At 42.5% G+C, this 19,182-nt stretch overlaps 1 protein-coding gene across 6 annotated transcripts in view; it reads left to right on the top strand.

Annotated features, from left to right (window-relative positions):
• Positions 1 to 19,182, top strand: part of LOC108633191 (teneurin-2) — a 755,039-nt gene that overhangs the window by 403,874 nt on the left and 331,983 nt on the right. For all 6 annotated transcript variants that reach the window (XM_018050074.1, XM_018050073.1, XM_018050072.1 and 3 more), the window contains one exon: positions 8,291 to 8,525. In XM_018050074.1, the coding sequence (XP_017905563.1) occupies positions 8,291 to 8,525 (235 nt within the window). The remainder of the gene's footprint in view (positions 1 to 8,290; positions 8,526 to 19,182) is intronic.

Genomic DNA, 19,182 nt, shown 5'->3' with positions numbered 1-19,182 from the left:
GCCTCTCTCCAAACGGAGGAGGAAGCTGAATCTGGATCATCCTCCGCCCCCTCATCCCTGGGCTGTTGGCAGAGGCCTGCCGATCAGAGCCAGCAGGACAGGCCCCGGCCGGCGTGCCCTTGTTTCCGCCTCCAGCAGACCTAATTGCTGCTCATCCCTCCCGCCACTGGTTATGGGAGGCAGGAATGCAGCGCAGGGAGGGCCCTTTCGAGAGGCGCAGAAAAGAGACTGCTCTGCAGTTTGGCTGTTCTGGCCTATTTCTCTTGATTCAAGCCATACTGTGAGGGGCAGATTCCCTCCACTTTCTCACGAGATCTGGTTCTGCGATTTAAGCAATGTGTAAAAGAGTACAGCAAGCCAGTTTTCCTCTGTATTTGCAATGTATGTGTGCGTGTTAGTCACTCAGTCATGTCCGACTCTTATGACCCCATAGACCATAGCCCACCAGCCTCCTCTGTCCATGAAATTCTTCAGGCAGGAACACTGGAGTGAGTTGCCACTTTCTTCTGGAGGGGATCTTCCCAACCCAGGGATGGAACCCAGGTCTTCCGCATTGCAGGCAGATTCTTTACCATCTGAGCCCCCAGGGAAGCCCAAAGTAGTTTGACACTTTTCCTGTCGGCAAATCCAACCCATGTGACAGGCGGGGATTTGCAGTGTCTTGAGCAAACTGGGGAGGGGTCCTCATTCCCTCCCTGTGAGCATGCTTTCTAGAACCTTGTGCTCCTCTGCATGGGGCAAAGTGGGGAGAAGACCCTGGGATCAAACACCAGCTTTATTGCTTACTGAGCTGTGTGACCATGAGCACACTACTTGACCTCTCTGAGCCTAACTTTCTGGATCTGTAAAATGGAGATGATAAGAGAAACTTTCCCATAGAAGGGAGTGGAAATACTCTGAAATAACTGAAGTGCAGCCCTTAGTGTGGGATCAGACACACACGGAGAGCTTAATTCACAGCATCTATTTTCAATATTATTGGTTTGTCGTCATGCTCATTGTTTTGTTTATGGAAATAAGAGAGCTCTGAATCCCAGGTTCCACTTCTGCAGGCTTTTAGAGAGATACTCCTGAGACCGCCTGTATTAATGTCACTTAGTCCCTATGCCCTTCTGCAGACAGAATCTGAAGGTAGAGGGGATCTGAGGATGGTAATTTTGCCTCCACATGTTGATTTGATATCTCACTGTGAAAGCTGCTGCCTAAAAGAGCTAGGAAAACTGGAGTGTCTCAAGAGGTATTCATCACTTTCGCCAGAACCATGGTTGCTATCACCGTTATTACTATTATTGGTATTATTAATTGCAAAGAAAATGATATGTATTGATAGCTTACTAAAGTGCCAAGAATTGTGCTAGGCTCCCTACAAATATTCTCATTTGATTATCCTAGCAATCATATGAAAGAAATAAAATGACTATACCCATCTTACAGATGAAGAAACAAATTCAGAAACAAGTACGTAACTTTCCAGGGATTACATAGCTAATAAGTGGCCAAACAGGAGTTCACAACTTATTACCAGCCTGGCCGTCTGCAATAGCCTCCACTCTCCTTAGTTCTAACCTGAGGCTTGAAAATGCTCGCCTCTGATTCCCTGTGGTGCCCATTCAAGGTTAAAATTGAACAGGGTGTCCTGGTGCTAGTTTTCGTCACCCAGAAACTCCAGAGTCTTTGTCAACATTATCCCCACTTCAGATTGCTCTCAAGGTGGAACTTGCTCCAAAGATGAGGTTCAGAAGGCAGAGAGTTTGTGGTTAATTCATTATCTTGGGGGCTGAAGGGTTAAAATTTTTAACCAACAACTGGCATGCCAGCTCCACGAATGAGTAAACTGTTGGCAGCTAGGCAGGCCTCTACTTTTATTTTTTCTTTCACACATTTCATCACCAGTTTTAATCGCCAGGAATAATTGGTGTGGGCAAGTCAAGGCTATCTGAGTTCATCCCTGCCCTCCCACTGTCATCAACACCCTGCCTGGCAAAGGTAGACCCAGCCTGAATACCTCCCCAGCTGTTTATTTAGGAAAAGTGCAACAATAGCCAGTTATTGTGAATTTGCTTCCTTAGCGCCAAAGAAAATTCTTTCCTTACATGTTATTTAAAATGTGGGCGTTGTTGGTTTCCACATGCTATTTGAGTACTACTCATCTAGTCAACACAAAAGTTGACTCCAGTGTATGTGTGTATGTGTGTGTATATATATATATATAATTTTTAAAGATCAACAATTATTTTTAAAGATCAACAATTAGCATGCCATCTCCAAGAATGAATGATATTCATTATCTATTTTATATATAGTGAAGGTGTATATGTTAATCTCAGCTTCCTAATTTATCCCTCCTAATTTATTTATTTGTGGATAATGAATTAACCACAAACTCTGCCTCCTGAACCTCATCTTTGAAGCAAGTTCCTTCTTGACAGCAATTATGCTAGAATATGCTAGAAGTGGGGATAATGTTGACAGACTGGAGTTTCTGGGTGATGAAACTCCAGTATGTATTAATATTTATGTGTGTGTGTATACAATGGACTATTACTCAGTCATAAAAAGTAATGAAATAATGCCATTTGCAGCAACATGGATGGATTTAGAGATTATCATACTAGGTAGAGTAAACCAGAGAAAGACAAATATTATACTATATTGCTTATAGGTTGAATCTGAAGAGGAAAAAAAAAAGACACAAATAAACTTATTTCCAAAACAGAAAGAGAATCACATACACAGAAAACAAACTTATGGTTACCGAAGGGGAAGAGGGGTAGGGGAGGGATAAATTAGGAGACTTGGATTAATATATACACATTACCATAAACCCACCAAAGACCTAGTGTATAGTACAGGGAACCATACTTGGTATTCCAAAATAACTTTTAAGGGAAAAGTAATGTATGTAACTGAATTGCTGTGCTGTACACCTGAAACTTAGGTGATATTATAATTCAACTATACTTCCATAAAAATTTTTCTACAAAAAGAGTTGATACTCTAAAATTTTGTAATCCCAGACAGCTATGTTGGAATTGATATTGTGACCTGATCAAGAAGTACTGCTATATTTTTAAGACTCCACCGTTAACCAGCTGGCATTTAGGAAGGACAGAATATGTGAACAGCATCTCTTTCAGGAACAGAATTGCTGGCAACTGTCCCACAGCACATCTAAAACCTCAGACGCACAGACCGTTCAAGCAAACAATTCCAAATAAGCAAACAGTACAAGTTAAGTGTTCATTCAAGCACTTCATTTTTAAATCTACAGGAAGCACCTTCTCCATGAATTAACTTATCTTCGCTCGGATTCCTATCTGTCCCACCCTAGCTTTTAACAAAGGACCAATATATAGCTCCTTCTTCCTAGGACTAAAAGCTGCACAGCACCTAAAAACGAATTCCAGATTTCTGACTTCAGGATAAATCAGGTGCAGTATAATAGGTTAGCACAGTAATTTTAATGACAACTGCCTTTTGCTGCTAATAGCATACTTATTAGGTTGATAACATGTAAGTGTTTATGCTACATAGTTATTCATGCCTCAATTACATGACTATGTGATTTCATATTTATGTAATAGAAGCGCCATTAATAAGATGCACATGAATTAAGCCCAATAAATGTGTGGAACTCGAAGTGGACATGAAGGAAGCTTCCTTCCTCAAGCTGAGATACTCATCTGTGTTTCACCATAGATTGAAGGCAACACTTGCCTTAGAGAATGACTTTTTCATGTCACTTAGCTTCCTAGAAAGCAGTAAGGCATGTTGCTTGCCATTGTGTGCATTTTGTGAAATAGAAAACCATCATATCCAGCAAACATATTGGATGACTGCGACAAAAACAAACACAAAAAGTGCTTGAGATCATTAACTGTAGCAGAAGTGTTGTTATATTAGAGATACGTGACCCACACAGAATGCTAAGGAACCCTGAGTTCAGGCAGCAGTCCAAAAGCGTAAATGTCTACCAGGCAGTAATATTAATGCATATATCTGACCAGGTGAATTTAACAGAGGTTGTTCAGGTTGATGACGGAAGCAAACAAACAAAACCACCCAATGGTGCTGGGCTCCATCCAGTTGTTGCCATGAGGGAATACAGACTCAATATCTTCAATTTGTTTTCAAGAGAAGTCAGAAGTCTGGAACCCTATGTACAGTCTTGACCTTGAATTTTTGGTAATAGTCAGCTTGGGGTCTGCCAGTTTGTGACTCCTGCCCTCGGGAGATGAACTCTGGGCATACTCTTTCTGCTTAAATCTGGGCTCCTTGAGAGCTGCAGTTACTCTTTTATCCATCCTTCTGTTCCTGAGAACCAAGCAATGGTCCATGCACGCAGTTTGGGGGGAACTTGCCAGCCATCAGGTAGCATGTTTAGCCCTTTACAATCACCTTCCTCCCTACCTTTCACAGCAACCTTATGGGTGGTTACTGCTGTTTTCCTCATTTGACAGATAAGGATGTTGATAATTAGAGAAATGAAGTCTGAGGCCTAAGTTCCCATAACCCAAAAGTGGGCAGACTTGATCCCTGAACCCAATTCTTTAGATATTATCTCCTAACCACTGGCTCAGTGCCCCCTGCAGATGCTCCTGCACCGTTCTGTTTATCCCCAGTGACAGCATTTGCCTCTCTTGTCAGTATCTTTTCCTTCTAGCTCCTGCTCCTAGTTCAAAAGTTTGAGTTTTGAATAGATAGATAAATGAGCAAATATGACCAGTGTTACAGTGGAAGGAGAGCATCCTTCAATACTGAGGAGGGGGGACCACTGTGCTGTTGTTGCTATTGGTCATTTGATTTATATGCGAAGAGCTTGCGGCTTTATAGGAGGGCCGGGTGAGTGGAGAGTTGAGTATTTGTTTATCTTCTCCTGTTTGTCCTCTCCATCCCTCAACCACCCCCTCACCCGCACCCCACCATGAAACCCTAGGCCTTCTCTTAAGGAGAAATGGAGAATTTGACATGTCTTGCAATTAATTGGAAAACTCACCCTCTGTCTGTTGGAAACATACCATACAACACCCAGGTGGGTGCTTCCGTTCCCCCCGAGCACCACCACCGGCTGTGTCCGCAGGAAGACAACCACAGGAATTCCACCCACAGGGAACACAGATGGACAGGAGAAGACCACCCAGGCTGGAGCAGGCAGAGAAATCTCAGCTCAGGGTGAACAGACCGGAAGCAGGAGGGTCCTGGTGTCCCACTTAGTGAATGAAATCCCTCACAGGGCCTCTTTGTACTTTGGGAGGGTGTAGCTGGAGAGCTGGAGGGTGGGGGCTGAGGGCCGTGGGAGATGCAAAGTTAGGGCTCGGGGCTGGGGAGGAGGGGTTCTCGCTTGTACTCTGATTCATCTCGCCTTCCCGAGGCAAGGCTCATAATTACCTAACTAATGGAGAATAATGACACCACTTGGATGGGAGTTGAGAAGGGGAGAAAGAAAGGCATGAGAATTCATTAACCTTGTGTGAGGGGCTTAGATAGCATCTCTGAAGGATCATTATTACATCATTTCACCCCCTTTTCTCCCCTCTTTCCACTAATACAAGACAGACAAATGCTAAATAACTATATAATAATACATTGCAAGACAGACAACAATGCCAGAAAATATAATAGCCTGCTACAGCAATGAAACTCCCTCAAAGTTATATTTAAAATGTCAGTGGTGCAGAATGGAAAATACGAATTAACAGGTTCATTTGGAGGACGCGATTTAAAAATCTATACAACTGTATGGTGGCATTTCCCACTGGGTTTTAGTTTTAGTTGTCTTTTTCCATACACAACACCCCCCCCCCAAAAAAATCACCCAAATAATTTCAGCCCAGAGACACAAACTTCGAGGAGCCACTTTCCTCTGCATTTTTCTTTCTGCTTGCAATGGTCACGATGCTCCCCAAACCTAGTATCTTCTTGACATGTTGCCTTTCTCTCAGAACGTTTCTGCAAGCTTCCCAGGAGCCATGGAATGTAGATTACACCTTTTGGAGATGTAGCCTGGCCACATAAGGAGACAAGTAGTTGAAATTTGTGTCAAATTGCTTGTTTAAATGACTTGAGCCAACTTCTTAGAGCCAGGACAGCAGGGGCTGAGGATTTTCAAAGTTGGCAGGGGCCAAAATGACAAGGCTCGGCAGTCACCTGGTGGGCTGCCAAGCCCGACTGGAGGCTTCAAAAAATAAACTTTCTCAAAGGACACAAATTAAAAGTCATGTTTCAGCAGCCATTAAAACCAAATTATAGGCTTGCACTGCATAGTGAACTGCTCTCATTATCATTACGCTTAAAATATTTCACTTTGTAGATGGAGAACGGATTGCCAGGAAAACCGTGGATGGGATTGTCATCCTTGGTCATATTTACAGGCAAATATGTAGAGGGGTGTGGTTGTCCTTTGTGTGATTTTCCTGCAAGGACGGAGGGTTTCAAGATTAGAAACTAGGATGCAATTTTGAGTAAGGGTCACGGTTTGAAAACATCAACCCTGACTTTCTCCAGAGACTGAGTCCTCAGGGTTCATCTCTCAGAGGACACATGTTATCAAGTCCCTGATTTGAGTGAGCTCATAGGTGTGTTTTGTTAACTCTCATTTTTAAAAAGGTATACATATATACACGTGATTGTGTATAAATGTAAAAGTGAAAGTGTTAGTCACTCAGTTGTGTCCGACTCTTTGAGACCCCATGGACTGTAGTCCGCCAGGCTCCTCTGCCCATGAAATTCTCCAGGCAAGAATACTGGCTGCTGCCACTAAGTCACTTCGGTCGTGTCCGACTCTGTGTGATCCCATAGACGGCAGCCCACCAGGCTCCCCTGTCCCTGGGATTCTCCAGGCAAGAACACTGGAGTGGGTTGTCATTTCCTTCTCCAATGCATGAAAGTGAAAAGTGAAAGTGAAGTCGCTCAGTAGTGTCCAAGTTTTAGCGACCCCATGGAGTGCAGCCCACCAGGCTCCTCCATCCATGGGATTTTCCAGGCAAGAGTACTGGAGTGGGGTACCATTTTGGGTTGCTATTCCCTTCTCTGGGGGATCTTCCTGACCCAGGGATCGAACCAGGGTTTCCCACATTGCAGGTGGATTCTTTACCATCTGAGCCACCAGGGAAGTCATATGTAGTCATATGTATTTATATATATATATGTGTGTGTGTGTGTGTGTATAAAATATATATATGTGTGTGTATACATATTTATGTGTGTGTATATATGTATATAAATACACATACCAAAAACACACACATATATATTTTCATTGTCAACATTTTTTAAAAAAACTCTAAAAGTCCAGATCTTCAGCTTTCCTAGAAAAACTGGAAGATCAGTTGCCTTGATCTCTAACCCCTAAATAGCCACGTGAGCCTTGATCTGAGTGAAGGCTGTTCCCTACCTGCTCCCGTTCACCTCAGTCCACTTCACTTTCCTGCCTGGCCCCTGATAGGTGTTTAAAGTTGCTACTCCCTGACTTCCAATATGCTATATTTTTATACCTTCAGAAAGATGCCATGCCGTTATTTCTTTTTATCTTTATTTTGGCCACACTTCACAACATGTAGGAGTTCCCCAACCAGGGATGGAACCCATGCACCCTGCAGTGGAAGTGTGGCGCCTAATACTGGACCACCAGGGAAGCCCACTCCCTCCTCCCTTTTTGGACATTGTTTAAAGAATGTATGGGGTATCCTGGCTTACCAGGAAATGGGCTGGGAACTTGTTACAACAATTGCTATTGCTAAGTCACTTCAGTCGTGTCCGACTCTGTGCGACCCCATAGACGGCAGCCCACCAGGCTCCCTCGTCCCTGGGATTCTCCAGGCAAGAGCACTGGAGTGGGTTGCCATTTCCTTCTCCAATGCATGAAAGCGAAAGGTAAAAGTGAAGTCGCTCAGTCATGTCCGACTTAGCGACCCAATGGACTGCAGCCTACCAGGCTCCTCCATCCATGGGATTTTCCAGGCAAGAGTACGGAGTGGGGTGCCATTGCCTTCTCCAATTACAACAATGGTCATCCTTGAATGTCACATGACTTTCCTTGTGGAATTAATAAGTTTCAAATAATTCCCACTGGTCAGCCCTCACCAGCCTGGTTTGGCTTACCTAGCTTCTCATTCATCATTTGATGCCTACCTAAAGGTTAGTAACTGACCCTAGGATGCTTGATGTAGTCTTACCTGCGTTTCTGGTTGGTGATGTTCAGCACTTGTCAATATCAAGGCTTTGGTTCCAGACAGAGTGTTCGCGGCGGCCGGCAGCCCCTGACCACCATTTCTCCTTCCTCTTTTCCCAGGCCCTCCAAACCACCACAGCCAGTCGACTCTGAGGCCCCCTCTGCCACCCCCGCACAACCACACGCTGTCCCATCACCACTCGTCCGCCAACTCCCTCAACAGGAACTCACTGACCAACCGGCGGAGTCAGATCCACGCCCCGGCTCCCGCGCCCAATGACCTGGCCACCACGCCCGAGTCCGTTCAGCTTCAGGACAGCTGGGTGCTGAACAGCAACGTGCCGCTGGAGACCCGGTAAGTCCCCATCATGATCACACATGCCTCCTTCCTGCCTCGCCCTCCCAGAGCCTCGGGGTGGCGCAGAGCTCTAGTGGGGTGAAAACCCCACCTACGTTGTGGGACGAGCTGACCAGCTCTGGCTGTTCCCTTGGTGATTCCACCCTGGACTGCAGGTTGATAGGTATTTCTTTTATTCACACGTGTCTCCTTTTAATGCATGTTTACTTTCTTCGACAGCTCCTGTGTATCCGACTAATAGAATTAGCATAACATATTTTTATACAAAGGCTCATGGGAAACATGCTTATAAGGGTATATTGACTGAAAGCTGCTGATAAATTATGCATTTAGCCTTTCCTGAAGTAATAAATGAAGACTCATTTGAAATTAAGTGTTTGGGGAGACCTTGAGAAACAATCTGCGATTCCAGACTGACAGAAGTATAATTTTAATTTATATTTCATCCAACATGCAGTCTCTCTTTAATCCCTCCTGTACACACTTTTTAACAGCTTGATGCCTGAGGGGCAAACAACAGTGTAGGAGAAAACAAACAAGAAAAAAGGGGCAGCATTTATGTTGAAAGGGAGGAGTTGGAAAGTGATCTCCAGGTCTGGCTTTGTTTTGGTTTGTGTTTGCTTCTGTCCTTTTCTCACCTTTGCTTCTGGTCTTCCAAAATCACCCTTGCCTTAGTGACCTGAAAGAAGGGGCATTGGTCACAGCGTGGCAGGCTACAATGTAATTGGCAGTGGGTCGACCAGATATTGGAATGGTCTTGTTTTTCCATCCCCAGGCACTTTCATGGTGTGAGTGCTTCAGTAGTCACTGTTTCCTAGCCCAGAAGAACCATGAAGACCAAATAGAGAATGGGGCTAATTCGTATTGAACCTTTAGGAAGTTCTCACATAGTTTTTAAACTTTAATAACTTAGGTTTAAAGACAAAAATAATCTGTACTCTTTCTGGTAATGGCCAGTGAATTGTCTGCATGCGGCTGGAAATAATTATGCAAGCCATAGCATTTCATGTTGTTTATTTCTAATATTTTTGTGTTATTAATAACATCTTGAATATGTTGAACACCACTGTCACTATAGTCACTTCAAACTTTAATGCATTTTATTTTCTGACCAGTGTAGGTGATTTGTAACCAGTGTAGGTGATTTCTTAATCTCTAAGGGTTACAATAAGTAAACTCAGTAGAAACTATATGCATATATTATATACAATAGATAGGTTTGAACATTTGCATTGATATAATAACCCACTAATAAGTAGCTTTATGGAAGCGTTCCAGGCTGAAAGCTAACTAGTCTACCAGGCTTAACTCAGTATATTTTCATAGTTGATGGTGGACTTTAAGACTGGATAAGATTTTCTTTTTTCTTCCTTATATTTATGAACTGCCATAGAGTTTGTTGGGTACTAGTCAGTCTATTTTCACATTAACAGACCATTATTTGAAAAATATTAATAGTCACTAGACATGAGGCTATGCACAGTGAGTAAGATGGAGGAGGAGGAGAAAGGGTAGAAGAAATGTAATAGATATTGGGAAAAAGAAGGAGAAAAAGGAAAAAGAGGACTACCATTACCAATACCAACCAGTTTTTATTGTGTACTTTGTATATGCCAATATTAGTGGTTTAAATGCACTGTCTCAATCAAGCCTGGAAGCATTTCAGTGAAGCAGGAAGAAATCATTGTGGTCACCATTTTAAAAATTCAGAATGTAGATTTGGGGGTGAAGGTAACTTGCAAGCATTCTAGAGCGTCAGTGAGATGGTAAATTATGAGACACTGGATGGAACTCTGGTGGTTTCTACACATAAGATAGTGAGATATCGGATCACAGACCTACAGTTGTTGCCTTGATTGTCACACCATCAGGGAAAGACCCATCAGAATGTCCATTCCTCACAAAGAGTCTCTTATTGGTGATGAGAACACATGCATTGCATGAGGGTATCTCCTGTCACCCATCACATGCTGATGTGATTGGCAATAAATATTTCCCTTAAAAAGATCTGGGGGAGAGGACCAGCAAACCAAGCATACCCCCTTCCTGCTCCCTGAAGTTCTCCCAGAACATGCCTTCCAACCTGTCAAGTCCTTCTTCAGGTTATTAGAATACTTAGCATTTCTCCTAGGATTGGAGTTTCTCAGTGCTTTTAGAGGAAGCAAGCTTGAAGAGTTAATAAAATGGCCAAAACCTTGAAGCCTATCAGAAGGCAAGAACAGTATCAGATGTTCTCTGATCAGTACATTCAAGGGCCAAGAATTAGAGAATGTAAATCCCTTGAGATGGGCCATTACTAAAATCAAACCCAGATATTTGAAATTCCATCCATAGAACTGAATACATGTAATTTGGGTGTGCAACTGGTCTTGTATTGAATTGTTGAACTTTATGTTTCTCTTTTAAATATTATTTATTCAGTCTCTTATTAGCAAATATTTACTGAGTCTCTTGAAAATACTAAGTGCTATGTTAGGTACTGGGGAGATTAAGATTAAAACATGTATTCTTCCCTTAGAGCTCATACAGCCTAAAAAAGGATATAGGCACATAAACAGAAAGATCATGCAGTGTTTACAATAATGGAAGTCTGTAAGTTACAGTGGTTGAACAGTTGACATCATAATTAACTATTCCAGGATGTTCAGGAAAAGTTTTCCAGCTGAGGGGCTGTTTGAGCTGGGTTTGGAAGGATAAATAAGAGTTTTACCTAGTAGATAAGTGGAGGGAAAAAAATAAAAGATTATGGCACTATTTGATCCCATCCTTCAGTGATTTTTCCATATAGTCTTGGAAACTGTAGAAGTGAACTATTTCCCTCACTCCAGTGCTGAAATATTGTTAATTTAATAGTGTCATTTTCTTACCCACCGAGCAAATGTAGGAAATGGAAGCTCTTAAGTTAGGGTAATGATATCATTACTAGGATTCCCATTCATGTCTTTCATATCAAATAAGAATTGATTAACCACATCGGAGAGAGAGAACCATTGAAGGCAAGATATTCTGGAGGCTGATTATGATATAGTCATCAACTGTGAAAGTGCAATGGAAATTTACAAACAAAACTTCACCACCCCCGATCTCATTAATCTAGACTTCTGGGCATGATGGAAGAATTTCATAACTCTGGAAGGTGATGGGTAGGCATTCTGCCACCCCAGAGACTCCAAGCCAAATCCAAGGTGTTTCTTTAGACCAGCAAGTTACAAGCCCTTACCCCCTGCATTGCTTGTTGATGTTCCCATCAGTCTTAATGAGGCATGTTAGATCTTCCCTGGACTGTGCTTTTTCCATTTTTTGTTCTATGACAAGTAGAATCAAGGTGCTGGTTAAGGAGGAATAGCCAGAAAACAGCACTGTACAAATTTGGAATTTAACACAAGACAAAAAAAGCTTATAAGGAAAGTTCTGTATCAATGTTAACCATATAAATAAAAAATGCATATAAATGTGTACTACCCAAAACAATCAGTTCATGTGTAAACCATAATATAAGCCAAGAGAAACAAAACATAGGGCAGAGGAACTATTTGCAAACAGCCTGGATGGTCTACAAAATCACTCTCCTCAACCAACTTTCTCTCATCCTACTTGCAGAAGGTCTTAGAACAAGGTCCATGGGTAAATTCTGAGTTGATACCACGTATCTCCTCCTTCCTCTCCTGAGAGCAACAAGGTCAGGAATCTTTCTGGCCAGCTGCTTCTTTGGGAGTTTCTGAAGTCAGCATCTCTTTGTCTAAAGTAGTAAAAAGTAGCTCAGTGACAGAACCTAACTTTTCTTCCATCGTGCATTTTGCTGAAGCAAGCTTCTTTCTCAGAATCTCTCTCTGGTAGCAGGTCACTAAAGCAAATCCCTAAGCAGAACAAAACTTCCCTCTGAGTCTGCTTTTGCCCCAGAATACCAGAGTAGCCATGAGGATCCTCAAGCTGCAAACAAGTTTGCAAGTTACTTTTTGAAATGGTCATCCATTACTCATTAGAGAAACATCTATGAGACCCAACCAGATGCCAGGCATTGAAGAAGAAGAAAAGCAAGTCCATGTCTTTTTGTAGATTCTAGGCTGTAGACAGAATGTGAGCAAAAGATCAGGCCTGTGACCCTACAATGACAAATGCATTGAGTGCCATGTGAGGTATAGAGAAGCCAGACTCAGGAGAAATTGGCATATAAGCTGAGCCCGAAGGATGAGTAGGTGTTAATTAGACTTAAAGAATGTTCTTGGTGGTGAAAACCATGATCCAGTGGGAGGAGAAGTGCTATGATTCCAGGAAGAGAAAGCAAACTAGAAAGGCAGGCAAGGGCAGGACAGAGCATGGTTTGGGGCTGCTTTAAAGATTCTGGACTCTCCCCCAAAGCAGTGAAAGATCACTGAAGCATTTTAAACAGAAGGCTGAAATAATATATAAATGGCTTTGTTTTGCTTTCAATTATGGTAGCTGCCTTATGGTTAATAGGTAGGGGGTTGGGGAGAGGTACAGTAAGACTGAGGGTGCAATTTGGAAAATACAGTCATGGTTAAGATGAAAAACGGTGGCGTTTCCATTAGGAAATGCAGTATCAGAGCTGTCTGCCTTTCTCCCACCAATCTGACCAGAAGGTGAACATTCAGAGTTATGGGGAATGTACTAAAGGTAGAATCAGTGAAATTAATGATGGCTGGAATGTCAGGATGTAGGTTAGACGGATGTGAGCACAATACCCAATTTTTTTACTTAAGAGGCTGAGTGATAGTGACGTCACTTAGAAAACAAGTTCAGTTTTCCACCTCTTAAATCTCTGAGGCAACAAGAGTATTGAGTTGCTGTTATTGGCCAGACTTATTCTGATTCTAAAATAATAGATGTAACATAGAAGCACATCCATTTACAAATAATAGCATAGTTAGTGTATCCAACTCCACTTTTCTTGGGTTTCCCTTGTGGCTCAGCTGGTAAATAATCTGCCTGCAATGCTAGAGACCTAGGTTTGATCTCTGGGTTGGGAAGATCCCCTGGAGAAGGGAAAGGCTACCCACTCCAGTATTCTGGCCTAGAGAAGTCCATGGACTGTATAATCCATGAGGTCACAAGGGTCAGACCCAAGAGTGACTTTCACTTTTCACTTTCACTGTATCCAAAGTTCTTAGCAGTTGATTTTTCTCTTTAAAAAAAAAAAAAAAACTCTTCAGAAATTTTGTTCAACTTAGTTATTCTACTTGATTGTATAGTTCTGTGAATAACAACTTTATCAACCAGTTTTTGCTCAATACTTAGTTTTACAGGCATGATCCCATTGAACCCTTTAACTCTTCTGTTGAGTATATGTTACTTATCCCTATTTTAAATAAATGAAAACTGAGACTTGAGAAGATGAAATTACCTGCACATCTCCAAATAAGTAGGTGGCAGGACTGGGATTGAAACTGGGTCTACCTGATTCCACGTGCCATATTCCCATCACATGATAATGTCTTTGAAACTAGAAGAACAAAACAAAACAAAATGATCCTTATTATCCAATTAAAATTTACCCAGGCCATGGAAATGATGAAGTTAATGCATTATAAGTGATGTGAGGCGAGAAATGGTCTGAGGAATGAATCCCAGTCTGGGACTGGACATAGAGTTGGTCACTGACAAAATCATAAGCCAGGCAGGATATAACGGACCCTTGTCTTCAGCTCTACAAGACTGACAGCCACCTGGAATGGTAAATCTAAAGCCTCAGAGGACCGTGGTGGCAACAGCATGGGATACATGTGAGCTGAGTTCAGAGGTTTAATGCTCTGCCTATCATAAAATGCGAGAGTAAACTGAAGCTGCAGAAATAAAAAGCACTGCTACTTTTTTTTAGCTCTGTGATTTGCAGGTTTATCTTCCAAACAGGACTTTGCCAGGTTGGCAGGAGAAAGCCACACTGCCTTGAGTATGCTGGATGGCCATTTGGTCATCATCAGAAAGTTGTGATGAACACCCAGGAAGTGCTCTAATCAAGAATGCAGCATGTTGGGCTTGACAAGTGGCACAGGGAATCCCAGGAATCTATTTGGGTATCAGCATTTCAGAAAACCTGCTTTTTATCTTCAAGACCAAGTAATCTTAGCCTCATCTGGAAGCTTCATGGGGAGTGCATATTTGGGAATCAAGCCTAATGATCTTTAGTAAATAAGGTTTTCATGGAGAAGCAATGAGATTGTGGAAACATCCCCACCATGCTGAACCTGAAGACTCTTCTCCACTTGTTCTCAGATTGATTTTTCTACCTAAGGATTAATCTTCTGACAGAATCCCTGACAAGCTTGATCTTGAGAATATTGAACCAAGGTAACCTGTTTGCTCCGCCCCTCCACCCGCCATTTTTTTAAATGTTTTCGAGTGAAGTGTAAAACTAGAATTCATTCTGGGTGAACCAAATGCATTCTAACACTTTTCAAATCAGTAGGCAGCATGATTTCTCCATATTGCAAAACATTATGCCCCCTCTAAATTCTCATCAGAAGCAACATGGAAATTAATGAGACCTTTAGGTTAGCTTTTCAAACTCAGCCTTAGTTTATAGCTTTACCTTGCCTTTTTGACACCATGATCCCGCCTGGCCACCAGCAGCATTTCACGTTGCAGTGCACTTTAATTTTGTAGTTTTCTTAGTCTTCCTTGGAAACTGGCAGCTTATTAATCTCAATAACTGAACTGCTCAATAGGCACACTCTCCAATGAGAAACCAGACTGTGTGTTGTTTTTTTTTTCTTGGCTGATGGAAACAGGGATTGGTTGTTGGTTAGAGGCGGGAGGTGGAGTTGAGGGTGTGTTGGCGAGTGGTAGAGAAAAACCCAGTAAGGAGGGGTACCCCATAACCCACATCACTTTCTGACAATTGGCAGGAAAATAAAGAGAACCTGATCTAATCCATTGCTTTGCTATTTATGGCTTGCGGTGTTAAACACACTCAAACCCATTAATAAGAAAATAAAGTGTTGTGGCTCATGTGCAAATTACAAGGTGCATTAGGAAAGAAACAAGCATTGTGTCTTATTTAAGACCACTCTAGTCTGCTCTTGGCATGGTTTGCAAACTTGGAAACATACTTGAAGGTAGAGGTCTACAAGGAGGGCTCAGCTTTTAAAATGTGTCTCCTGCTATAAAATTAAAGCCTTGTTAAGTTTATTAAAACTCTGGGGACTTGAACTTCTTACTTATGAGTTACCACGGGGAAGCCTCTGGGTAGAAAGATGTTTTGTGTTTTTTAAAAGCCATCCCTCCACAGCCTGGACCACGGGGACCCTTTTACAGACTGAGGCCACCTTGCGGTCATGCCTTGGAAGTGCAAGCCTCTGCACTGAGTCTGTAAATGTCAAAGACTCTCGGGTTAAGTTCACAGTTGAAAAAAGCCCAGTATTTCCATCTCTGTCTGTGCTCTTTCACCCATTCAGCTAATATCAACTGTCATTCCCTCGGGGCATTTCCTGAAGCCTCCCCAGAGGATATTTTATCTGGCTCAGATGGGAGAAACTTGATGGAGTGCGAGGCTTTTCTAATTCTGGCTCCGCAATGATCTTTTTCTTTTCACAGAAGCCAGATAAGGCACTCATGGTTCTCCCAGGCAGGGGCAGTAGGCTCTGCACCTTTTCTGAAGCTTCCTTTGATTTATTAGTCTTGGTTTGGCCTGCCTTCGTGATTGGGGATCTTATGTCCCCGGAATCGCAGTCCATCACAAGGCACTCAGCCAGTGTGCTCAGCTAGGACTGCACCCTTTGGTTGATAAGGGAGCTGAAACAACTTGAAGCATTTTTTCTCCGATAGCTTTTTCCTCCCCCTCCAAAACCCACCAGTTTCAGATTGTTCCCTAAGTCTTGTATGCAAATAATCCATTTTTATGACGACATTAACCACGGAGAATCAGCCTCAAAATCATGTGTTCTTAATTCCTTACAGAATCATTTCTTGCTCAGAGTAATTGTTTGAGAAATCAGCAAGTGCTTCCAATTTCTGTCCTCAGTGTTTCAGCTGTGCATGCCTGCCTCATATTTCAAAAGAGAATGAGTAGCACTTCCTTTTTTTATTTGTGAGATGGTTCTAAAATTCTCTTTCAATTTGTTAAAAGCTTTCGCTGGGTTGGAGCATCCCTAAGTCCACTGCTCAAAAATTAGTCCTCCTGTCAAGACGTCGCACACCAACTATGACGATTAAAAGCTTATTATTATTATTTTGCAATTACTCGAAGGACTGGATATAAAATCCGGTTCTGGGAAGAAGGTAGGAAATATTCTTCCTCTTGCATGGATATGTGCTTAGATATGAATTTTAAATGGGGAACTTAGTCTTTGTACCTTTTTACATCTATCAACCCAGATCCTCTCTACTACACTTTGGAACAGGGAATAAGAAAGCATAAGGTGATATTAGGCACTTTTACGCATTTGGTGGGACCCTGGGGAAAGCAAGCTTAGCAAAGTGAGATAATAAATGTAAAAGCCCTCTGAAAGTGGAGCCCTGCTGTGTGGGTGTCTTGTGTTCAGCTTAGTGCTTTCTTAGTTACCTTAGTGCCGCGGTCCCCAACCTTCTTGGCACCAGGGACCGATTTTGTGGAAGAGAGTTTTTCCACAGACCGGGGGTGGGGGGATGGTTCCGGGATGATTCAACTGCATTACATTTATTATGCACTTTATAGCTAACGCTGCCAACGATCTGAGAGGAGGTACTCAGTCCACGGCTCCGAGGCTGGTGCAGCTCAGCTTTTGCATTTTTGCTGACCCTGAGTGACCTCTTCTCTCTTTCTCCGAAACCCAATGAGTTAATCTCTCTAGTCCGGTGTGAAGACCCTCGGCAGATCTGAGGACTTACTGCATGTGATGTCTTGGAAAGGGAGACCCCGGGGATGGCTTTGAATTTATCTAAATAATTAGAAAAAGGAGGGTATTAATTACTGGAAGGTGGAACAAAAGTATGAAGGCAGTTTGAAGAGCACAGAAATGGGGTTTTGTCAGAGACAAGGTGTCTTGAAGACCTGACAATTTGACCATGATGTTCGGTGAGTGAGTTTGACGAGAGTGCTCCACACAAACCCTGCAGATATTAGCAAGTGACTTGATGTATATTTGGAAATGGTATAATATTTAATCATTTTTTAAAAATTAAGCACGTTTATTTTCTGTAAAATATTGAACACTTTTGTTTGTCCTAAGGCAGAGAAGGGCAGAGATCGTCTTGTCCAGCTTCTAAACTTCTGAGTCCATGCGAGGAGAGATGGTGGCCATATTGAAAATCTTTGCCCTGTGTGGACAGACTGAACACTGTTCCCGGTTTTGTCTTTAGTCATTGTCATCTCTTAAACGCCTGCCTTGTGCCAAGCACTGTTTTAGACACTTCATGTTATCCAGTTGGGAGCCCTGTCAGGAAGATACAACTTGGGGTAATGTAGGGTGTGGGACAAAATCAAAACTCAGGCAGAACTTGATTCGGGGACTTGAACTCAGGTACTAGGCATCTCTCTCTCTCTCAGCTGTTTTTCTGTTTCCTAACCTCATTCTTAAGCAGGTGTCCTTTTGTGAGATCTCTGTGGGAACTGCAGGCTCTATTCTCATAGCTTAGAAACTAACAGAAAAAGGATTTCCTCTTCATATTTCAAGGAAACTCCCAGGAACTCAGCTAGAATCCCATGCCCACAGCAGACCCAGTCTGGAGGTCTGGAGCATGGACCGCGTTGACTGATGAGGCCTGGATCATGTGCCTATGAGGACCAGATACAGAAAGAAGGGTGTGGCCATAACCAAACACCATGGTGTTAGACGGTAAGGTAGAGAGCTGGCAGGCTGAAAAAAGACAAGAAAACCCAGGCCAAGTTCAGTGCTAACTGTGCCCCAGCCTAGCTGCTTTTGCTTACCGCCTAATTACATTATTTTCTCTTCTGGGCACACAGTCCTGGCCAGGGCTGGGATTATGGGAGGTTCAAGAGTATCGGTTACCTCACTTGCCTGGACACAGCAGGGGGTTTACAACTGATTCCATTATGAAGCAGAAAGAATAAGTTCCACTGAGTAATTCCCATCCCCTTCTGATTCATCACCCTCTCTGGTTCACTTCTCAAACATCCCACGACTTTACCTTGGAGTTCACTGTGGCCACTGAATGCATCTTAACTTTTATTAGTCCCCTGATGTCTCTTTCCAGCTATCATCTTCTTTCCTGCAAAAGTGCTTGGATTCCACATTTTCTAATTAAAACATGCTCATTTATTGTCTTACTAACCAGTGCTCTTTACGAGGGCTCATGATGAGCAAGTTAACTCAGAACAACTCAGTGCATTTCTCATCTTCTGAAAATGGCTGGAGAAGCAGTTTTACCTTTATCAATTTGAAGTCCTTGGTTTTGCTTTTTAATAAGACAGTGAGTGGGAGACCTTTAATTCCATGCTCCAAGGTTCTCTTCTCAGCAATATAAAAATGCATCTTATCCTTTTTGTGCTGAAAATTTTAGATAGGAGTCAGTCTGCTCCCTAATGGACCTTTCTTATAGGTACCATCAGAATAGTTCCACATTTAATGGGACAAAAAGTTTTGTCCTAAAAATCAGCTTCTCCTATTGTCAATAATTATGCCCATTCCTATTTACACTCTTGTGATTTAATCTGATGTTGCATGTTGTGCAGAAGCTCAGTAGTAGGGGAAAAGCGCAC

Source organism: Capra hircus, chromosome 7 (assembly GCF_001704415.2).
Source record: "Capra hircus breed San Clemente chromosome 7, ASM170441v1, whole genome shotgun sequence".
Classification (NCBI taxonomy): domain Eukaryota; kingdom Metazoa; phylum Chordata; class Mammalia; order Artiodactyla; family Bovidae; genus Capra; species Capra hircus.
Note: the sequence above shows the minus strand (reverse complement) of the source record. Positions and strands in the feature narration are given on the sequence as shown.